General features: G+C 44.3%; 1 protein-coding gene across 4 annotated transcripts in view; it reads right to left on the reverse strand.

Annotated features, from left to right (window-relative positions):
• rnf31 (ring finger protein 31) overlaps nucleotides 1-18,390 on the reverse strand; it is a 155,325-nt gene that overhangs the window by 122,072 nt on the left and 14,863 nt on the right. For 2 of the 4 annotated variants that reach the window (XM_079647941.1, XM_079647944.1), the window contains exons 3-5: nucleotides 8,170-8,565; nucleotides 5,552-5,698; nucleotides 4,507-4,662 (exon numbers count right to left, since the gene is read on the reverse strand). In XM_079647941.1, coding sequence (XP_079504067.1) covers nucleotides 4,507-4,662; nucleotides 5,552-5,698; nucleotides 8,170-8,565 — 699 coding nt within the window. The remainder of the gene's footprint in view (nucleotides 1-4,506; nucleotides 4,663-5,551; nucleotides 5,699-8,169; nucleotides 8,566-18,390) is intronic. The other 2 variants (XM_079647942.1, XM_079647943.1) reach the window with 2 other exon arrangements.

An 18,390-nucleotide genomic window follows, 5' to 3' on the forward strand; every position in this document is an offset into this window, starting at 1 on the left:
ATGCATGCAAACTATACTACGTATGGATGTTATATGTTTTGTTAAAATGACTCTTGATGTATTATTATTGGTAATTGCTATGTAATAAGCAATTAGGGGGTGGTATGTTAGAGCCATTTTCCTTTTGTTAATATTGTCTGAATGTTAGGCTTAATAATAATAATATAAATTAGATTATACTGTAAATTATCGGCTATTTTTGTGAGTCACACTATGGTTTTAAAATGTATTAATTTAAGGCTCACTTATTATTTGTTATATGTGCGTCAGTATCGCGTGCATGGCTATATGCCTATATATGGTAGGTTGATAGGACACAGCTGATGGTGATAGACGGGGAAACGGAAAAGTCTTTTGACCGTGTTCTTTTTGTTACTTTGGAGACTGTTAACGTTTATTTAGTAGAAGCGAAGAAATGTGTCCTGCTGTTTATGGACTAACGAATAAAGCTCATCTAATTCAACCACGTTCTCAGATAATTTTTTTGGAAACAAAAAGAGGCGCGTCAAAGCCCACAACCCCGATAGAGGTGGCTATTAAATTGTAGACAAGGATTAAAACGCCACCACAGCCTGGGATCCAGGTTTTTATTCCAAACAGGCTTGATGCACATTTTAAAAAATGGCAGGCGCAGGGGCCTGAATATTTATTTGGATTTATTTGAAAAAAACACACTTAAAAGCTTCCAAAATCTAAGGGATCAATACAGCTTCCGATTTTTGCAGCTCAGACATCATGTGGATAAACTGTTTAGTAAAGAGGGTATGGTAAAATCACTATCCGGAACTGGTATATTAAGAGTTTTTATTTCGGCATACAGAGCTGACCAACATCACAAGTTTATTTCTAAGTTGTATAAGGGCCTCCAAGTGGGGTGAACACATCCTACATAAAGGAAAAGTGGGAAAGTGAAGGAAACTTTGTCTTATCAGTAGAACAGTGGGAAAACTTAAATGAAAGGCAATGGAAATCAACCAACTCACTAACATGGAGAGAGTTTAACTGAAAATATCTGGTCAGATACTTTATAACACCAGTGCAGCTAAGGAGGTGTCATGTCTCGCAAATTATGTTAAGTTTATTTTAGTGTTTTTGTCTTTGTCTTGTGACTTTCCCCTTTATTTTTTAATAGTGAACTTCCCTCTCGTTTCAGATACTCTGACCTCCCTTCCTCAGGTCGGTTAAATGAAATCCTTGCTTCCCTCACTTGCGTTGTTTCCCTGTGTTTAGTCCCCTCCAGGGAAGCATGGAGGGACGAAAGGAAACCACGAGAAGCAGGGAAATTAGTTTTAAGAGCAATGGGACGTCCTTTCCTCCGGAGCGTCACGTGAAGCGACGTCCGTTTGTGATGACGCCGCACAGCTGTTCGTCTGACAGCAGCTCTGTCCCCGTTATTTTCACAAACACCCCTGCCACACATTTACTGACACAAACATTTGTATCATCTGTTGTAGACCCCAATAAATAAAATCAAATAAGAACTCATTCTCAAAAAAGATAAACGCCATTCTTAAAATGTATAAATGAACAATAGTTTGATTAATATTGATTATAGTGCACAATAGAAATAAAATAATTGAGAGAAGAAAAATATATATATTATCTATCAAAACCCAGTTAGATTAACATTCATTGGATTGCACACTTTGTTTCTTTGTGTGGATAAAAAGCACATTAACATTTTAATAGCACTTAATGACTCACTGAATGGAAATGACAGTAAATGAAAATATAAAACGAAAAAAGCGATCATGAAAATGTTTCCAATAAATGAATAAAATGATTTTTGACCACTTTGTTGCTCAGATATATCACATATTTGTAACTAAATGATACATGAATTGAAACAAAACACAGTTTAAACTGAGGAGTGACTCTCGTGAGTTTCATTTATTTTCTTCAATCCGCTGGGGTACTGCTCTCATGTCAAGAACAAGAAGCATGAGATCAGTGCATGCACTGCATCGTCCAATCAGTGAGCGATACACAGTAAGGGGGCGGGGCGAGTATCTGAGGATTTCATCGGAGGATGGACTGGTGGTTCCTCGATTATCGCTCCTCCATTATCGCTCCTCGTTCCTCAATCCTCGGTCCTCCGGCAGAAATAAGAGCCATGGGACGGTACTCAGACAAATCAACTTCCGGTGAGACCGAGGACCGAGGAAATTAAAATAGTTGACCTGAGACAGGGCCAGAGTGTGTATCCCACTCCTGTGATTGTCGACCCCGCCCATGATTGTTTCCACCTGTTCTCCATTACCTGGTGTATTTATTGTCCTCGTCTCCCTTTGTCCTGTGTCAGTTGGTTTCGTTCCTTGTGACAAACACCAGCGTTATCTTGCCAGGAATACTCCCAAGCAGAGCTTTGAGCCACGTCTTGTTTAAGTATTTCGTCATTCATGCTCCTAGTGTTTTTCCTCATTAAGAGTGATTTTGTTTTGATACTGTTTTTCCTCGTTAAGAGTGATTTAGGTTTTTTGAACTGTTGTAGTTGAGCTTTGGTTTGAATAAACCCTTTTTTGTTTAAACCTGTGTGAGTCGTGCATTTGAGTTCAAACCCGTTTACTCAGTCGTAACAGGAGGGGGCAGATAGTGTGCTGGAGAGGCTGTGGATCAGTGAGGGCCACCATCATGTGTTTTGGAAATGCCCTGGGATTGTTCACTATTGGGACTCAATAAGAGATGGAATGGAAAGAGTTAAAAAAATGTAGATTGGCCTTTGCTTTCAAGTACTGTACCTGGGTAAGAGGCCACAACAGCTTCTTGGTTTCTCTAAAATATAAATGTTTAAAGTAATGCTAGTCGCCAGTAAAAAAGCCATAATGAAAAAATGGTTAAGCCAAGTACCACCAACTCTAGCAGACTGGTTTAATGTGATGCACAAGATTTTTGTTATGATTTTTTTTTACATTTGCTCTAAGACTCAAGACAGACACATTTGACAAGTGTTGGAAGGGATGGATTGAGTTTGTAAAACCGTATAGATGAGACTTCAACTAAAAACTATATTTGTAATGTAACCCCCCTGGTTCTCTGCTACACACAGTTTTGATTATTGTTGTGTCTCTGTCTCTTCATGTTCATTTGTCTGTATGCGTGATTTTCATTATTTGTTTAGTATAATTTCAAAAAAAGGTACGACAGGTCAAAATGAACTGGATTGAAACAACTATAGACACGACCAGGATCCTAGAGATGTGCATGTTCGCTCACTAAAACACACCAAATAAAATGGGACCATAATCAATTTTATCAAAATCATATGTGTGAACACTGCACTGAAAAGGCTGCTATGAGAAGGCAATTTTCAGTGCAGAGGTGGATTACACCTCTACACACACACACACACACACACACACACACCCCCCCCCCCCACACACACACACACACACACACACACACACACACACACAAACACACACACACACACACGTTTAACAATGTGCAAATAACAACTACCATAGAGCAATGCTCATACAACTGCTGCCTGACGCAGGGTTTCCCACACATAGACTTTACTTGGGCGGGCCGCCCAGGTATATTAACGGCCGCTCAAGTATATTTCACGACCCATTTAGGTCCGCGACCACGACGCCATCTGCGATCGATTAACTTGTGGACAATGATCCCTCGCTCTACGCCTCCTGTACCCAGTCCCGGACTGGCCATCGGGAGGACCGGGGGGTTTCCCGATGGCCTGGCCTGTTAAGTGGCCTGCTGGCCCGAGGATTTTTTGGGTGACTGGCTGTCTACATGATGTGGCCTGCCTCACACAGGGTGACTGGCTGTCTACATGATGTGGCCTGCCGACATGGCCACTGTCATACAGATCATAAATCAAAGCCCTTGATTGGTCTCTGTGTGTCATTCAAGATCGGGATAACCTCAGCTCAGGTGAGGTAAAGGACTCTCTGAGTGTTTAGATAGTTAACTTAGTCTAAGTTCTCAGTGGTTCTCAAACGGTTTGGTCACCATTTATGTAAATACATATTTCCATTTGAGGGTGTCAGTGTTTTTTCATATTGGAAATGGTATGTTATTGGTTATGGCCATGATTTTATGATTATTGAAATGTATACAGTTCTGTTTCATATAGGTGTTCCCATAGATCTAGTCTCTTTATTTTCCCCTCAAAGTGCACCAGATTGATGCTTAACTCCAAAATGTAAAGAAAAATCTTACCGGGGGAGCATGCCCGAGACCCCCCTAGAGGATTTGAGGTCCACCCCCACTTAAAATCACATGGACAGGTTCCATTTACAATCTTTTTTAAAATAGTAATCCATGTCCATATGTTTATTTGTGGGTAGTAGATTTCAACTATAGGGCTATCACTATGGGCCCTGCCTGTAGCTGTTCGCTCTGCCATCGCATGAAGGGTCTGCTAACAAAGGCACGTCACCTCAACCCCCACCCCCCCCCGCTACCACCACCCACGTATACTTCAGATCTGTGGGAAATACTGCTGACGATTCGGTGAATCTTAAAACAAACACACACACACACCTTGGTAAGCATTTCTAGTTCCATCCTCAGACTCATCACTTCCAGCGTCACTGCAGCAACTCGGCTAACATCAGGATCTGTGACATCATCGGGGAAGCTGAGCCCATCTGGCTGCTGAATGGAGTAACCATAGAGACAAAGCACTGCTCGTCCTCCCTGAAAGCAGAAAAAAATGTCTTTCCCCCAAACATCAAGGTAAGAGGGTGGACCTTCCCAGGCTCTACAGTATACTGTATGTATAAATTATGTCAGTCAGCACAGGAGAGGGGCAGGATAGAGACAACTGTAGCAGTCTCAGAGCAGGATAAAGACACATTTAGGACAAGATCAGGACAGGATCAGTGTACGTATGGGACAGGTTCAGGACAGGGTTGGAACAGGTTTTTGTGCAGTTTCAGGGGAGGAAATTGGACAGGTTCGGGACAATTCAGGGAGAAGTTCACGGCAGGACCTAGCATAATATATTCAGGGCATCTCACCATCTATACAATGTGTGGAATATTGCAGAAAAAAATATCTGAAGCATACACATGTTTATGGTACTTTGACACTAGGTGTTGCTCAGAAGGATAATCACCATGTATTACCACCACCTTGTGATTTTTGGAGCAGAAATCCCATCATCATCTATCAAATATCACATATATCACCAGCAAGTAAAAAGCTAACATTAGGCAGTAAGAGAACATCTACATGCTAATGTTGTGCGTGATGACGTTTAGTAGTCTCATTTAGTGACTTGTTAGCAACCCGTGTTTATGTGACCCATAGAAGCTTCAGACATTCACCAGTGGGGTGTTTATGACATAGAAAAAAACATCAAAATATCTTCAGCTTGTGTTAACCACAGACCTTATACCAGGCAACTAATAAAAACACATAAAAACAATGTTGAAAATGCTACCCGGGTGTAAAAATTATTCCTGCATCACTCTATATGCCGTGAGGCTTGAACATAAAGATGTTTTTGTATTGTGTTGTTGCAAATTCTTTCAAATTCCCTAGTTTTTTTTAAAACTATACTATACCTTGTATGTGTTGTTACCTGAATAGCATCAACAGTGGCCCTGAACACTGGGTTGTTGTGCTTCACAGTCCTCCAGTACTTAGGCCTGTTGGGATTTGTCAGATTACAGCCATACTTTTCTAGGATGTTCAACGCCGTAGACAAGCGCTGGAGAGAGGCAAGGGTCTGAGGAAGGAACACAGAGAGAAGAAAACATGACCAAAGGTTAACAAGCTTTACGCTTCAAGTTCAATTAGTAGAAACACTCATCGAATCTCACATCCACAGAGCAGAGAATGTAACACTTAGAAAGAGAGACTAACGATTTTGTCCGCCGGACCTCTTTTTTTCTACTTTCATGGTGTTAGGTGTTTTTAGCTTTAGATTTTAGCATACAAAACTTTACAGATGTTATGTTCAGCGGAAGTGGGGTCTCTAGTTATCTATTTTATCTTCGTGCATATGCTTCTCCGGCTTTCCTACAGATTAAGTGTTTGCTTTATACACAGAATGAATGCATTAAGATCAGGCTCGGTACCAGAACAAAATGACTCAGGGTGCATCTGAGATTAGAGAGGGTGCAGTGGTAAAGTGCTATTTTTATAAGTGGGGAGAGGACCTCACCTCCACTAGGGGCATGCTCCCCCAGGAAGATTTTTTTTAGAGGACACATGTCATGCTTCTCCGGTTATTACCTGTCCCCTTGTGTGTTATGAAGGTTTTTATGCATGTAAACGGTCTGCAGAGTCAAAACCCTCAAAGTACACCCTGTAGCGAGTAAAACTCTAAAACAGAAAATACCTCCCCAAAACGCCTCGTTGGTGAAACGTCATTGTCCATTGTTTACTTCCTGGGTGCTGTGTCGTAGAAGCACCCAGTAGCCACGCCCAGAGCTATGGCCGCACCCCCTGCCAGCCTAGCATATATACTGTTGGAATCTCAGGTTCAGTTCAAAACTGTATCCATTCAGTGGTTGTAGTTTTCTATTTTAGTATACCTCAACAATGGAATTATGATCAGTGGAAATGGCCATGACATGTGACCTCTAAAATATTGAAGTTAAAAGCATCAATCTGTTGCACTTTGAGAGCAAAATGAAGAGATCTATGGATCTATGTTCTCTTTACTTGATTCATGCCTTCCCAGTCCCTTATCACGTACAAGAGCATGGCGCCAGTTGTTGTAGCCAGTTGTGGTGAAGGCATCTGACTTACTTGAACCGAAATGTCTACATGCATAGCAGAAGATGGCATCTTTTTCACATGAATATTCCAGCCAATCTCTGTTTTGAAACCATGAGCTGCAAAATGAGCGCCTTACTCCACTGTACAGGCGAGTTGGGTACTTTTTTAAATATACCTGGACAGGTTCTGTTTTGCCGAGGTCCTCTGGCACTTGTGGGCCGCCGAGGGGTGACGGTATTTGGGGCAACAAAGATGGCTGCGGCTGCTCCGCCTCCGTGGGCGAGGCAGGCAAAGCTGGCGAGTCGGGCGGGAGGACGTTAGTGTCCACGACAGTGGCCGCAGGTAACGTAATGTCCCCCTGATCTGAACTGTTATTACCTGCAGTAGATGCAGTGTTACTGCTGGCGATTACTTTTTTTCTTCTTCTTCTTCTTCTTCTTCTTCTTCTTCTTCTTCTTCTTCTTCTTCTTCTTCTTCTTCTTCTTCCTACTACTATTATTATATATGTAATATTTTTCATTTTTCACTTTTCATTTTGTCACTTTTTCAAATGTGGGTGCAAACGACTCAACTGAGGGTGCAATGCACCCTTATGCACCCCCGTAGAACCGGGCCTGATTAAGATAAAGTTGTAATTCTATGATGTGCTGGGAGCTACCATGCTAGCGTCAGTGCGTCCCAGAGGTTGATGCCCCAACAGTACTCCCCCCCCCTACAGTTTTAACCGGTCATTGTCAGATTGACTTAAAAACTCCAGACGGCAGACAGAAATTCTCACACCTATTAGGGATTTATACAGTTAAATTATACATTATACAGTCATTAGTAAACAGGTGTGTTTTGTGAAACTGTGTCGGTGTCAATAAAGGGACATGTTCATTGATTGTTCAGAGCAGAGCTGTAACAGAGATTCCCAACAGCTATTAACATGCAACGCTATATGCTAATATTGTTGGAGCCAATTTGCTTTGGGTTGTGCACAGGGTTTGTCTGTGTGTGTGAACGCGTCATCATCCAATCTGCGCACCTATATATGTGGGCACAGGTGATCAGCTGGGATGAGAGGTTAGAGAGGAAGGCACACGTTTTTCAACCGTGTTGACCGTGATTGTTTGTGTCTGAGCGTGTGCGTGATCGTTATGTTTTAAACAAGATTTTAGATACAGGAGTCGTAAAAGAACATTTTAACCTTGGACAAATAAATAAAGCATTACAAATTACGTCATGGTGGACCTCATCCTTCACCACAACACGCGTTGGGAACTCTAACTGCTAACCTCCATGAGTGGCATTTTTTGATGAGCGATCGTCGCTTCAAATATGATAAGCAGCATTGATGTAATTGACTGAAGTTATAGCGTCAAATGTTCCAGTATGCATTAATTGATGTTTTACAGAGACAATGCACATAATGCATTGTTGCAAATATGCATTTCCAGGTGAGGATACTCTTTGTGCACTTGTTTCTCTCACCTCCTTCCGGTTGATTCCGAAGCTGTTTTCTATGATCATGGTCTCTGCGGCGATGTGGCAGTATTTGGAGCAGGGCGGTAAAGGCAGATATGAAATAGCCATCACCCCCACCCTCACCTCTGCTACCCTCCCACCAGAGTAGAGACACACCTCAGCCCGGCTCCGCACCTCCTGCAGCTGCTCCGACAGAGACGGCATTCTGCACACACACACACACACACACACACACACACACACACACACACACACACACACACACACACACACACACACACACACACACACACACACACACACACACACACACACACACACACACACACACACACACACACACACACACACACACACACACACACACACACAGCATTTAGCTGACGCTTTTATCCAAAGCGACTTGCAATAAGTACATTCGACCAGGACCACACACGCACACACACACACACACACACACGCACACACACACACACACACACACACACACACACACACACACACACACACACACACACACACACACACACACACACACACACACACACACACACACACACACACACACACACACACACACACACACACACACACACACACACACACACACACGGGTATGTTGTTAACCAATCAAAGGCTCAGTTTGTTAGCATGCTGCTTAGCATGAAGACAATTGATGATGCTGGTTAATGGAAGTGTCATTCATTTGCAGGCATTTGGTCATACACCCAAAACATTTACATATTCACCTAAGCATGGGCTAGAGTTAGAGTTCAAGGATCACCAAATGTATGTAGATTATTAATGTATGAACTCGTGGTTTCCTTGCGTTTCTCCATGCTTCCCTGGTGGGAGGGACTAAACGCAGGGAAACGACGCAAGTGAGGGACGCAAGGATTCAATTTAATCGACCTGAGATGCAGCCTACTTGTGTCACTCGGTTATTTTCGGAAACCACGTGATGGACTGCTGATGACGACATTTTCGCATGATTTCAAAGTAAGAGCATGATGGTGTAGAGCCGATGAACGAGAGTCAGAGGCGGTGTATTCAGATTTGACTTCCACACTTTATTATCTATTAATCCACAACAGGTAAGTACATTTGCTGCTCTGCATGGCAAGCTAGCATGAATGACCTCAAACCCCGGTACCCTCACTAACGGGTCTAGGTTGCAACACAATAATCTCAATGGTGAATTATGTATCATAACGTGTACCGGCAGCCCTACGTGCTGTCTCCTAGGCCTTGTATCGCCGGTAGCGCTGTGGTGATGGAGAAGGGGAAAGCATGTTCGGCCGCAAAGCTGGCACCATGCTCCGACTCCCGAGGAGGGAGGGGAGAACTAAACGGTGAACCGTGGAGGGAGGCGGGGTAGGAGTCGTCCAACTCCTGCCCGGCACTCTGCTCCAGGGACACGAGGTCCCCGTCCGCAGGCTCGTAAGCCTGGACGGACCAATCGTCCTCCTCGGCCGCAGCTTGAATGTCAAGTATCTAGCGGGCCCTCTCCTTATATATATATATATATCCTTTATTTAACCAGATAAAAGACTCATTGAGATTAAAATCTCTTTTCCAAGAGTTACCTGGCCAAGAGGGGCAGCATGTACGAAGTTACAACAGAGAAAATACAGACATGACAGGCAGACAAATATAGCTGTAAAACACAAATAAAATGGCACATTAGCCAGTCAATATGCGAAGTAAAACAAACTATTAAAAATCATTCAAAACTGGCAAAATTTAAAACAATTTTAGGATATACGAGCACTCACATCTACCAATGTTGTTGTGTTCTCTGTCCATTAAGATGAACCTGAATTCCCCCATAGTGATTAAATCTGAGAGTTTCAGCTCCTTCTGAACATTGTTCCAAGCTTTGGGGGCAGCATATTTAAAAGCTGTTTTACCCAGTTTTGTTCTCACTGTAGGAACCAGCATCTGAATAAAATCTTGGGAGCGCAGGCCATATAGACTTTCTTTTTGACACATATATGTCCAAATGTAGGAGGGAACCAACCCAGGCAGAGATTTATAAATAAAACCCAACCAATGGGAAAGTCTGCGAGCAGACAAAGCTGGCCAATTAGAAGCAGCATATGAAGTGCAATGGTGTACTCAATATCCGTATCCAGTAATACATCGTAAGGCACAATGGTACACAGTATCCAAGCTCTTTAGGTACTGGTCAGAGGCATTCATGTACAGCAGGTCACCATAATCTAATACAGGTAAAAACGTTACAGATATCAAATGTTTTCTTGTCTGAAAAGAGAAACAGGATTTATTTCTGTAAAAGAAACCTAATTTTATTTTTAGCTTTGAAACAACATTTTCCGTGTGTAACTTGAAAGACAAGTTCTGTTCAATAAGAAATCCCAGATATTTGTAAGTAGTGACCCTCTCAATGTCAGTCCCTTGTGCAATACAAATCTTGAGTAGAATAGATGGTAACTTTTTGCCATTTGAAAATATCATCATTTTGGATTTTTCAGCATTTAATACCAACTTTAGTTGATATAAATGGGTTTGTATGACATCAAAGGCAGACTGGAGGAAATCTAGACTTTGCTCTATAGAAGCGGAGGAACAATAAATAAGAGTATCATTTGCATAAAAATGGTAAGAAGCATTTGCTAAATTATTACATAGATGATCGCTATGTTTTTAGCAGATAAGCTAAATGTCTTAAGGAGAAGGGCTTTAATCGCCTCATATTTGCCATGGACAAATCCCACCAACCTGGATGACGTGGAGCTTCCCAACGCTGCTACCACGTGGAAATATTTCAAATCCCCATCATGGACTTGTCGGCAGGCAAAGAGTGCCTCCACGTGTGCGAACCAGGCCGCAGCGGCACGCTCCCAAAACTCGGGCAGCTTTACAAAAACATCGCGATCAGCCATGTTCATTGAGTCTTCAGAAACTTTCTCGAAAACGTCAGGGTCACCAGTGTAGAGCCGATGAATGGGAGTCAGAGGCGTTGTATTCTGAATGGACTTCCACACTTTAGTATCCATTAATCCACAACAGGTAAGTACATGTGCTGCTCTGCATAGCAAGCTAGCATGAATGACCTCAAACCCCGGTACCCTCACTAACGGGTCCGGGTTGCAACACAATAATCTCAATGGTGAATTAAGTATCATAACGTGTCACCACAATGGTTTGTTTAATGCTCCGTTTTGTATTATAATGAACATTAGATGCATTCTTTATCACCATCATCATCATGTTATAGTGATACAGTTAGTTTGTGTTATTTTTTTGGTTCAATACAGCATATCGAGCACATTCGTATGCATTGATGTTGAAGTACAGGCAATACGCCACTTTCGGGTCCCGGGGGAGCAGCTGGCAGCGAAGCAGCCCAGAGACAACTCTTTCTTCATTGTTTTTTGTGTATTCAGTCAAGCGGGTCAAAGTTACAAAGCACTTCACATCTTATTAATTGGCCTAGTTTTACCTTACCAGTGCAATGGTAAGTTCATCTGTTCAAAACCGTTTATGGTCTCCGGTACTTCCAGTCCAATGCCGACTGCATGCACAGCGTTAGAAAATCGGGCCTTCAAAATAAAAGTTTGACTTACTATATATATATGTATATATATATACTATATGACAGTAAAGCAAGAATACATTTTATAAGGGGATTGATTTTCAATGGAGTATTAGGGCCACACTCCAAAGCGACTTACAATAAGTGCATTCGACCAACAAGATACAAACTTGAAGAAAACAGAATCATATAAGTACATCAGGTGTCAGAGAGCTAAAACATTTCAAGTGCTACTCAACTGGCTTTAGATAAGCCAGTCCTTTATGAGTATATAAGTGCTTTGTTAGCAATTCTTCGTTAGTAATTCTATCGTGGAGTCAAAAGAGATGAATTTTAAGTCTGCGCCGGAAGATGTGTAAGCTTTCTGCTGTCCTGATTTCAATGGGGAGCTCATTCCGATTCCACAACAAGGCTATCGTTCGACTCCTTCTGGATTCAAAGCCTTGATACCAAACCACCCCTTCTCTGGAGCCGAGCCTGACGGCGTTTCTTGGGGTAAGACAGGCCAACATAATCGCCGGACGGCGCCCTACGTTGAGCGCCCCCAGAGACCGGTATGTCACCCGCCAGGCCGACCGAGTGCACCAGTGTGCCTTTCAGGCTTCGGCGAATAACATCGCGCTGCTCTCCAACTCTGTGGTGACGCTGGTAGAGCGGTCCACCACCTTGGCCGCTGACGAGGCAGAGGAGATCAGCAAGGCGGCGCTCACTCTGAAAATCAGGGGTATTACATATTTTTCTAATCCCAAAAAAGACTGGGGGAATGAGACCCATCCTCGACCTGCCAGTATTCCACATGCTGACAATCGAACAGGTGCTGGAATGTGTTCACCAGGACGACTGGTTCACTTCCACCTGAAGGATTCATACTTCCACATACCCATCATCCAGAAATACAGGAAATTCCTGCGTTTCTCATTTCAGGGAATATCAGACCAGACAATCGCCTGCCGTTCGGATATTCCCTGGCTCCTCGCATTTTTGTGTAGAGAAGGCTGGAGCCACTACACAGAGGAGGGATGAGAGTGTGGTTTCCTCTGGACGACCTGCTATTTGCTGGCTCGCTCCAGGGAGGAAGTCGCTTTACAGACGGTGCATCTCGTATCGCATCTGTCAAAGCCTGAGTTTCATAATTAATTGGAAGAAGAGCTGTCCTCTTCCCTCTCAGACAATCATTTATCTAGGAGTGGAATTAAACTCAGCCAGCATGGGAGCGCGGCTCTCGCGGCAGCGAGTGGAGGAACTGACAGCTCTCCTCTGGTGTGTCACAAACCCGCACAGCCCTCTCCGTAACGCAGCTGCTCGGCGTTGGCGTCAGCTGTTCACGTGGTGATCCCCCTGGATCTCTTCCAACAGGGGGACACTCCAGAGGTGGTTCATTCGCTGCAGAAGCCTGCTGTTTTTAACCTACTGGTTTATAAACGGCAGAGCTTGCGGCGTTCCTCTGTCCCAGAATGCTCACGACCAAACAGGCGCTGGAATGTGTTCACCAGGACGACTGGTTCACTTCCATAAACCTGAAGCATGCACATATACTTCCATGTACCCATCATCCCGAAACACAGGAAATCCCTGCATTTCTCATTTCAGGGAATATCAGACCAGACAATCGTCTGCCGTTCAGATATCTCCTGGCTCCTCTCACATTTTCAAAGTGTGTAGAGAAGCGTGGAGCCACTACACAGAGGAGGGATGAGAGTGTGGTTTTATCTGGAAGACCTGCTATTTGCTGGCTCGCTCCAGGGAGGAAGTTGCTTACAGACGGTACATCTCGTATCGCATCTGTCAAAGCCTGGGTTTCATAATAAATTGGAAGAAGAGCTGTCCTCTTCCCTCTCAGACAATCATTTATCTGGGTGTGGAATTAAACTCAGCGAGCATGAGAGCGCAGCTCTCGCGGTTCTCGCGGTTCTCGCGGCAGAGAGTGGAGAAACTGACAGCTCTCCTCCGGCGTGTCACACCCCGCAGCGTGGTGACAGCCCCTCTCCGTGATACAGCTGATCAGCATGACGTCAGCTGGTCGCGTGGTGATCCCCCTGGGTCTCCCCCACAGGAGGAGACTCCAGAGGTGGTTCATTCGCCCGCACATCGACCCCGTGCGTCAGAGGTAAATGTGCTGGAGCTGTTCTCCGGTTTGGGAAGTATTCCAGCACTTCGCCCCGTTGCTGTACAATCAAACATGTGTTGATTCGCACAGACAACAGGCCACGGCAGCTTCCCTCAATCGCCAGGGAGGAGTACGATCTGCGCAGCTTCTGAACGCAGCAAGGCGGCTGCTGTTCTGGGCGCGCACACACGTTGCTCTCCATCAGGGCAATGTATATTCCGAGCAAATTGAACAGAGGGGCTCGCAGAGCGCAGCAGCCGTTTTATGCGAGGAGTACGGAGACTCAGACCTGTGTCACGCGCACTGGCGCCTCAGTGGGATTTGGCTTTGGTGTTACACGCACTAAGCAAAGCCCCATTTGAACCTTTAGATCAGGTTCCCCTTAAACTGTTGTCAGCCAAAGTAGTATTACTTTTGTCTCTATCAGCGAAAAGTGTGAGTGATTTGTCTGCTCTCTCTGTGGCTCCGTCATGCCTCCGGATCCAAGGAGATGGCAGTTCGGCTGTTTTACGCCCTAACCCGGTTTTTATGCCAAAGGTCATCACAAGCTCTTTTAGGTCAAGAGTGATCGCCCTGGATGGCTTCTTTCCCCCTCCTCACAGGTCGGAGGAAGAAGCCACGTCTCATCTCCTCTGTCCTGTGCGCGAGCTGTCCTGCTATGTGGCGCACACGGCTGCTTTGCGCCGTTCTCAGCGCCTGTTTGTGCATTATAGAGAGCGCTCGATCGGGCAGTCTCTGTCTGCACAACAGCTGTCACACTGGCTGTGTGAGGCTGTGTCACAGGCATATGTCTCCTCTGGGGTGTATCCCCCGGAGAACATCAATGCGCACTCCACCAGAGGAATTTCCTCCTCCACGGCTTTGCACGGAGGAATGTCAGTGGAAGACATTTGCACTGCTGCATCTTGGTCTTCCCCCTGTTCATATATTCAATTGTATTTGACGGATGTCTCCCATTCCTCTCTGACAAACCCTGTACTGAGTGTATTGTCAGAGTGAGGGAGGTCATGGATCCAGCTGTGCGCCTCTCTCCTGCCTCTCGGCTCACAGAGAGCGGCCCTTTTTCCCTCTTATGAGAGGGATGTTTCCTTTTTTTCCTCTGGTACATTTTGTACGGAGTGTCCTGTCAGAGTGAGTGATGTCAGGGATCCAGCTGTGCGTTGTCCTGCCTGTCTGCATGCAGAGAGCTGCTGTTCCCCCTCTTTTTGTCACTGGGCAAAGTGTGACCTTCGTCTCTACTTTTTCACAGGTTTGTATTTTTCCCAGCCTTCGTCCCCTCATGGAAAATATTCATGTTATGCTATATTCCAGGGACTGTGATGCGCCATTCGCTTGGCGCAATAGGCATGGGTTATTATCTGAGCAGGTGTGTCTGTGCTTCTAGTACCGGGCGTACACAGTGGGGCACAGACTACATCTTGCATCGCCCTTAACCCAATAGCGATAGCGTTAGAGGGCGAAGCCATATACGAAATAGAACTGAAGTTACCTACTGTAACTCCAGCTTCTATGAGTATAGGCATAGCCCTCTAAGTTCTGGCCCCCACTGGCTCCACGAATAGCTGAAGAAAAGTTGTTTTGTGTGGGAGCAGATTGTCGGGCCTCCTTCCTATTTATACCAGAAGGGAGCCCGAGGGTGGGGCCCACCTTGCGGGTGGGCATGAACTACAAGTGTTTCAGTGCTGCGAGGGTGCGCAGGGGATTACCCAATAGCGATAGCCTTACAGGGCTACGCCAATACTCATAGAAGCTGGAGTTACAGTATGTAACTTCAGTTCTGTGGGTGAGTTGCGCTAGAAACTGTGTTGCAATGTATTATAATTTTGTATGTTAAATGTGCTATTTAAGTTAATGACAGTGATTATATGTTGTTTAGTAACACTGTGGGTACAATATTAATATGTTTTTGTTCAGTTTTAACCGTAGGAAATAGCACTTTAAGTGATATTATCACCATCGTTTTGGCGCGATTTAGACGCGATCACGCCATTTTGTTTGTTACCATGGCAACACTTTTTCTGAGTTTCCCGTTTTCTGTTTTTGTAGAGATGTGACATGCGACGCAGATGTAAAGAGAATGTTGTGTTCATTCTCAGGTATGTTTGTGTTTTTATTTATTAATACGATTTTCTTGGTCATTTACTAATTTCTCATTGTGTAAATAAGCTAGTATGTATAAATAAATACTAGTTACAGTGACGTGAGCAGTTATGTGGAGATGTAATGCAACGCGGATGTAAAGAGAATGTTGTGTTCATTCTCAGAATAAATGCCAGAAAACGCCCAAGATGCTTCGCTGTCGTTTCTTGAATGATAACAGGTCGCTTACGGTTGTGACCCGTTACACTGGTGCCGTGACCCTTCGGATCGCCAGATCAGCTTGATGCTCATCGCCGCGGATGCTTTGCAGCTACCCTGATCTTCATTCAAGTTTACTGTGTGGTTAGTTTGTGAAGGAATGTGGTTGTAGGGTTCATGTTTTACATTGCCTGTCCTAAGTGTATTACTCAGTGTCTTTCCATGTATGCTTCATTCATTGTATTTAAAAGTTAAACACAACGCTAGTATATTTAATGATCAACAGTCTCGACGGTGAAAATGGAAAAAATAAATTCAAGTCCTATTTTGCCAAAAGGAAGAGGTGCTTGGCTTAGTAACCTTGCTAACAGTAGGGAAGTGGGACATTCAACAGCTAAACCGGATGGTTATGCTGATACTGGGTTGGGTCAGAGCCCTGGTTATACCCCCGCTAGAGTGTCTGTGAGGGAGGGTCCATATACTTCCACCCCTGGTAGTGATGTAGAAGCCATTCACCATCTAACAGACATGGTAGGACAGTTAGGAGCACAAATCGGTGAATCTATTGTGGCAAAGCTGATGTCAGCTGGTGTTGTAAACATGAATAGTGATTGTACTGCTGCTTCTGTGAATAACAATACACAATGTGAGACTACCAGACATGACATCCCACATGTGACAGTACATGTTAAACCTGACAGAGAGTTACAGAAATTCAAAGGTGACAGTACTGACAAACTCTCAGTCCACGACTGGATTGATGTTATTAAGATCTACATCAGAAAACAAGGTGTTCCGGTGCAGGAACAGTCGGAGGAAATAATTAGTCATCTGATGGGCAAGGCCAGAGACATTGTGAAGATTGCCCTGCGCAGTAATGCAGCTCTTGATGGAAAGAATAGACCAGAACTGATATATGACATTCTTTTTCAGTATTTCATTGATGTTTCCTCATGCCTTCCCCTTGCAGACTTTTATGCCACAATGCCTAAGCACAGAGAGAGCCCAGTAGATTACTGGATGAGAGTGAACAGAGCTGCTGACCTAGCCATTGAGGGCCTGTGCAGACAAGGAAAGCAGACAGAGGACATGAACAATGAGGTGGCTCTCGTGTTTTTTAAGTACTGCCCTGATCCAAAACTTGCCTGTGTTTTAAAGTGCAAACCAATCCACGAATGGACTTTGCGTGATGTACAGCTGAGGATTGATGATTATCAGAGGGAGATAAGAGGACTGCTAATGTCGGTCAGTTAAAAAGTCACACTGCCACTGTCACCTCCGAGCAGCTCAGTTCACTAATGGAAAGCCCAGCAGTACCTGAGCAATGCCAAGCTCCGAGCCCTATGTCCCATAGTCAACATACAGCTGTGCTCTTAAGTTGACATGAAGAATTTGTGAAATATTGGTAATTATTTGGAAAAAATGACTGACGATGCAGAAAACTTTTTTTATTTAGGAACAGTGGTCAGGTGAAGCATTTATCACTACATATGTGTCACACTTAAAAGGCCAAACACACTGTTTGGCCTTTTAAGAGCTCTGTCTCACTTCCTCACTCTTGGTCCTCTTCTACCTGGAAATAAAGACAACTAAAACACACACAAGCTGAATGTTACAAGTGCTTTACAAGATAAATAGAAGAGTGCAGACTGTTTAAACTATGGGTAGGGGGGCTATTTGGCAGGTTTAAATGATTGTTAGTAATGAATTATATAATTTTCTCATTGTAGACGAGCATACAGGGAGCCATATGAGAAAAGAAGAATATGCAGCTGCCATTTTCATGGAAAAGAGAAAGGGCCAACTGTATTTGAGTGGATCAAAGAGAAAGGGAGCTTAGCGGTTAATCAGTCCAGCGACCACAGCTACAGCAAAGGGCCTGAGCCTGCAGAAACTGACCCCGAATTCTCCAGCGTGCAGTCCGCAGACACCGAACATGGACCCTCCAGTGTGCCGTCCAGTTGTTTCGCAGACCTGGCAGGGGATACTTGGATGCGAATGGCCAAATATTCAGCAGCAGGCTTACCTGATGATGTCATCCGTATGGAAACAGGGCTTCCTGATCAGGCCATGTTTAAATGGGTGGCGGGGTTGGTGGAGCGCTTTGAGGGCTCCATTGTGTATTACGCTGGATGGAAAGTGGAGGGCATCCTGCTGGCAGACCAGGTCTTCATGGCCATGATGAAGATCCGGCAGAATTATCCTCACCTGCACCTTGCACAGCTGTTCCACTGCAGTACCGCAACAGCAACAGTGGGTAATG

Source organism: Notothenia rossii, assembly GCF_949606895.1.
Source record: "Notothenia rossii genome assembly, chromosome: 9".
Lineage (NCBI taxonomy): Eukaryota > Metazoa > Chordata > Actinopteri > Perciformes > Nototheniidae > Notothenia > Notothenia rossii.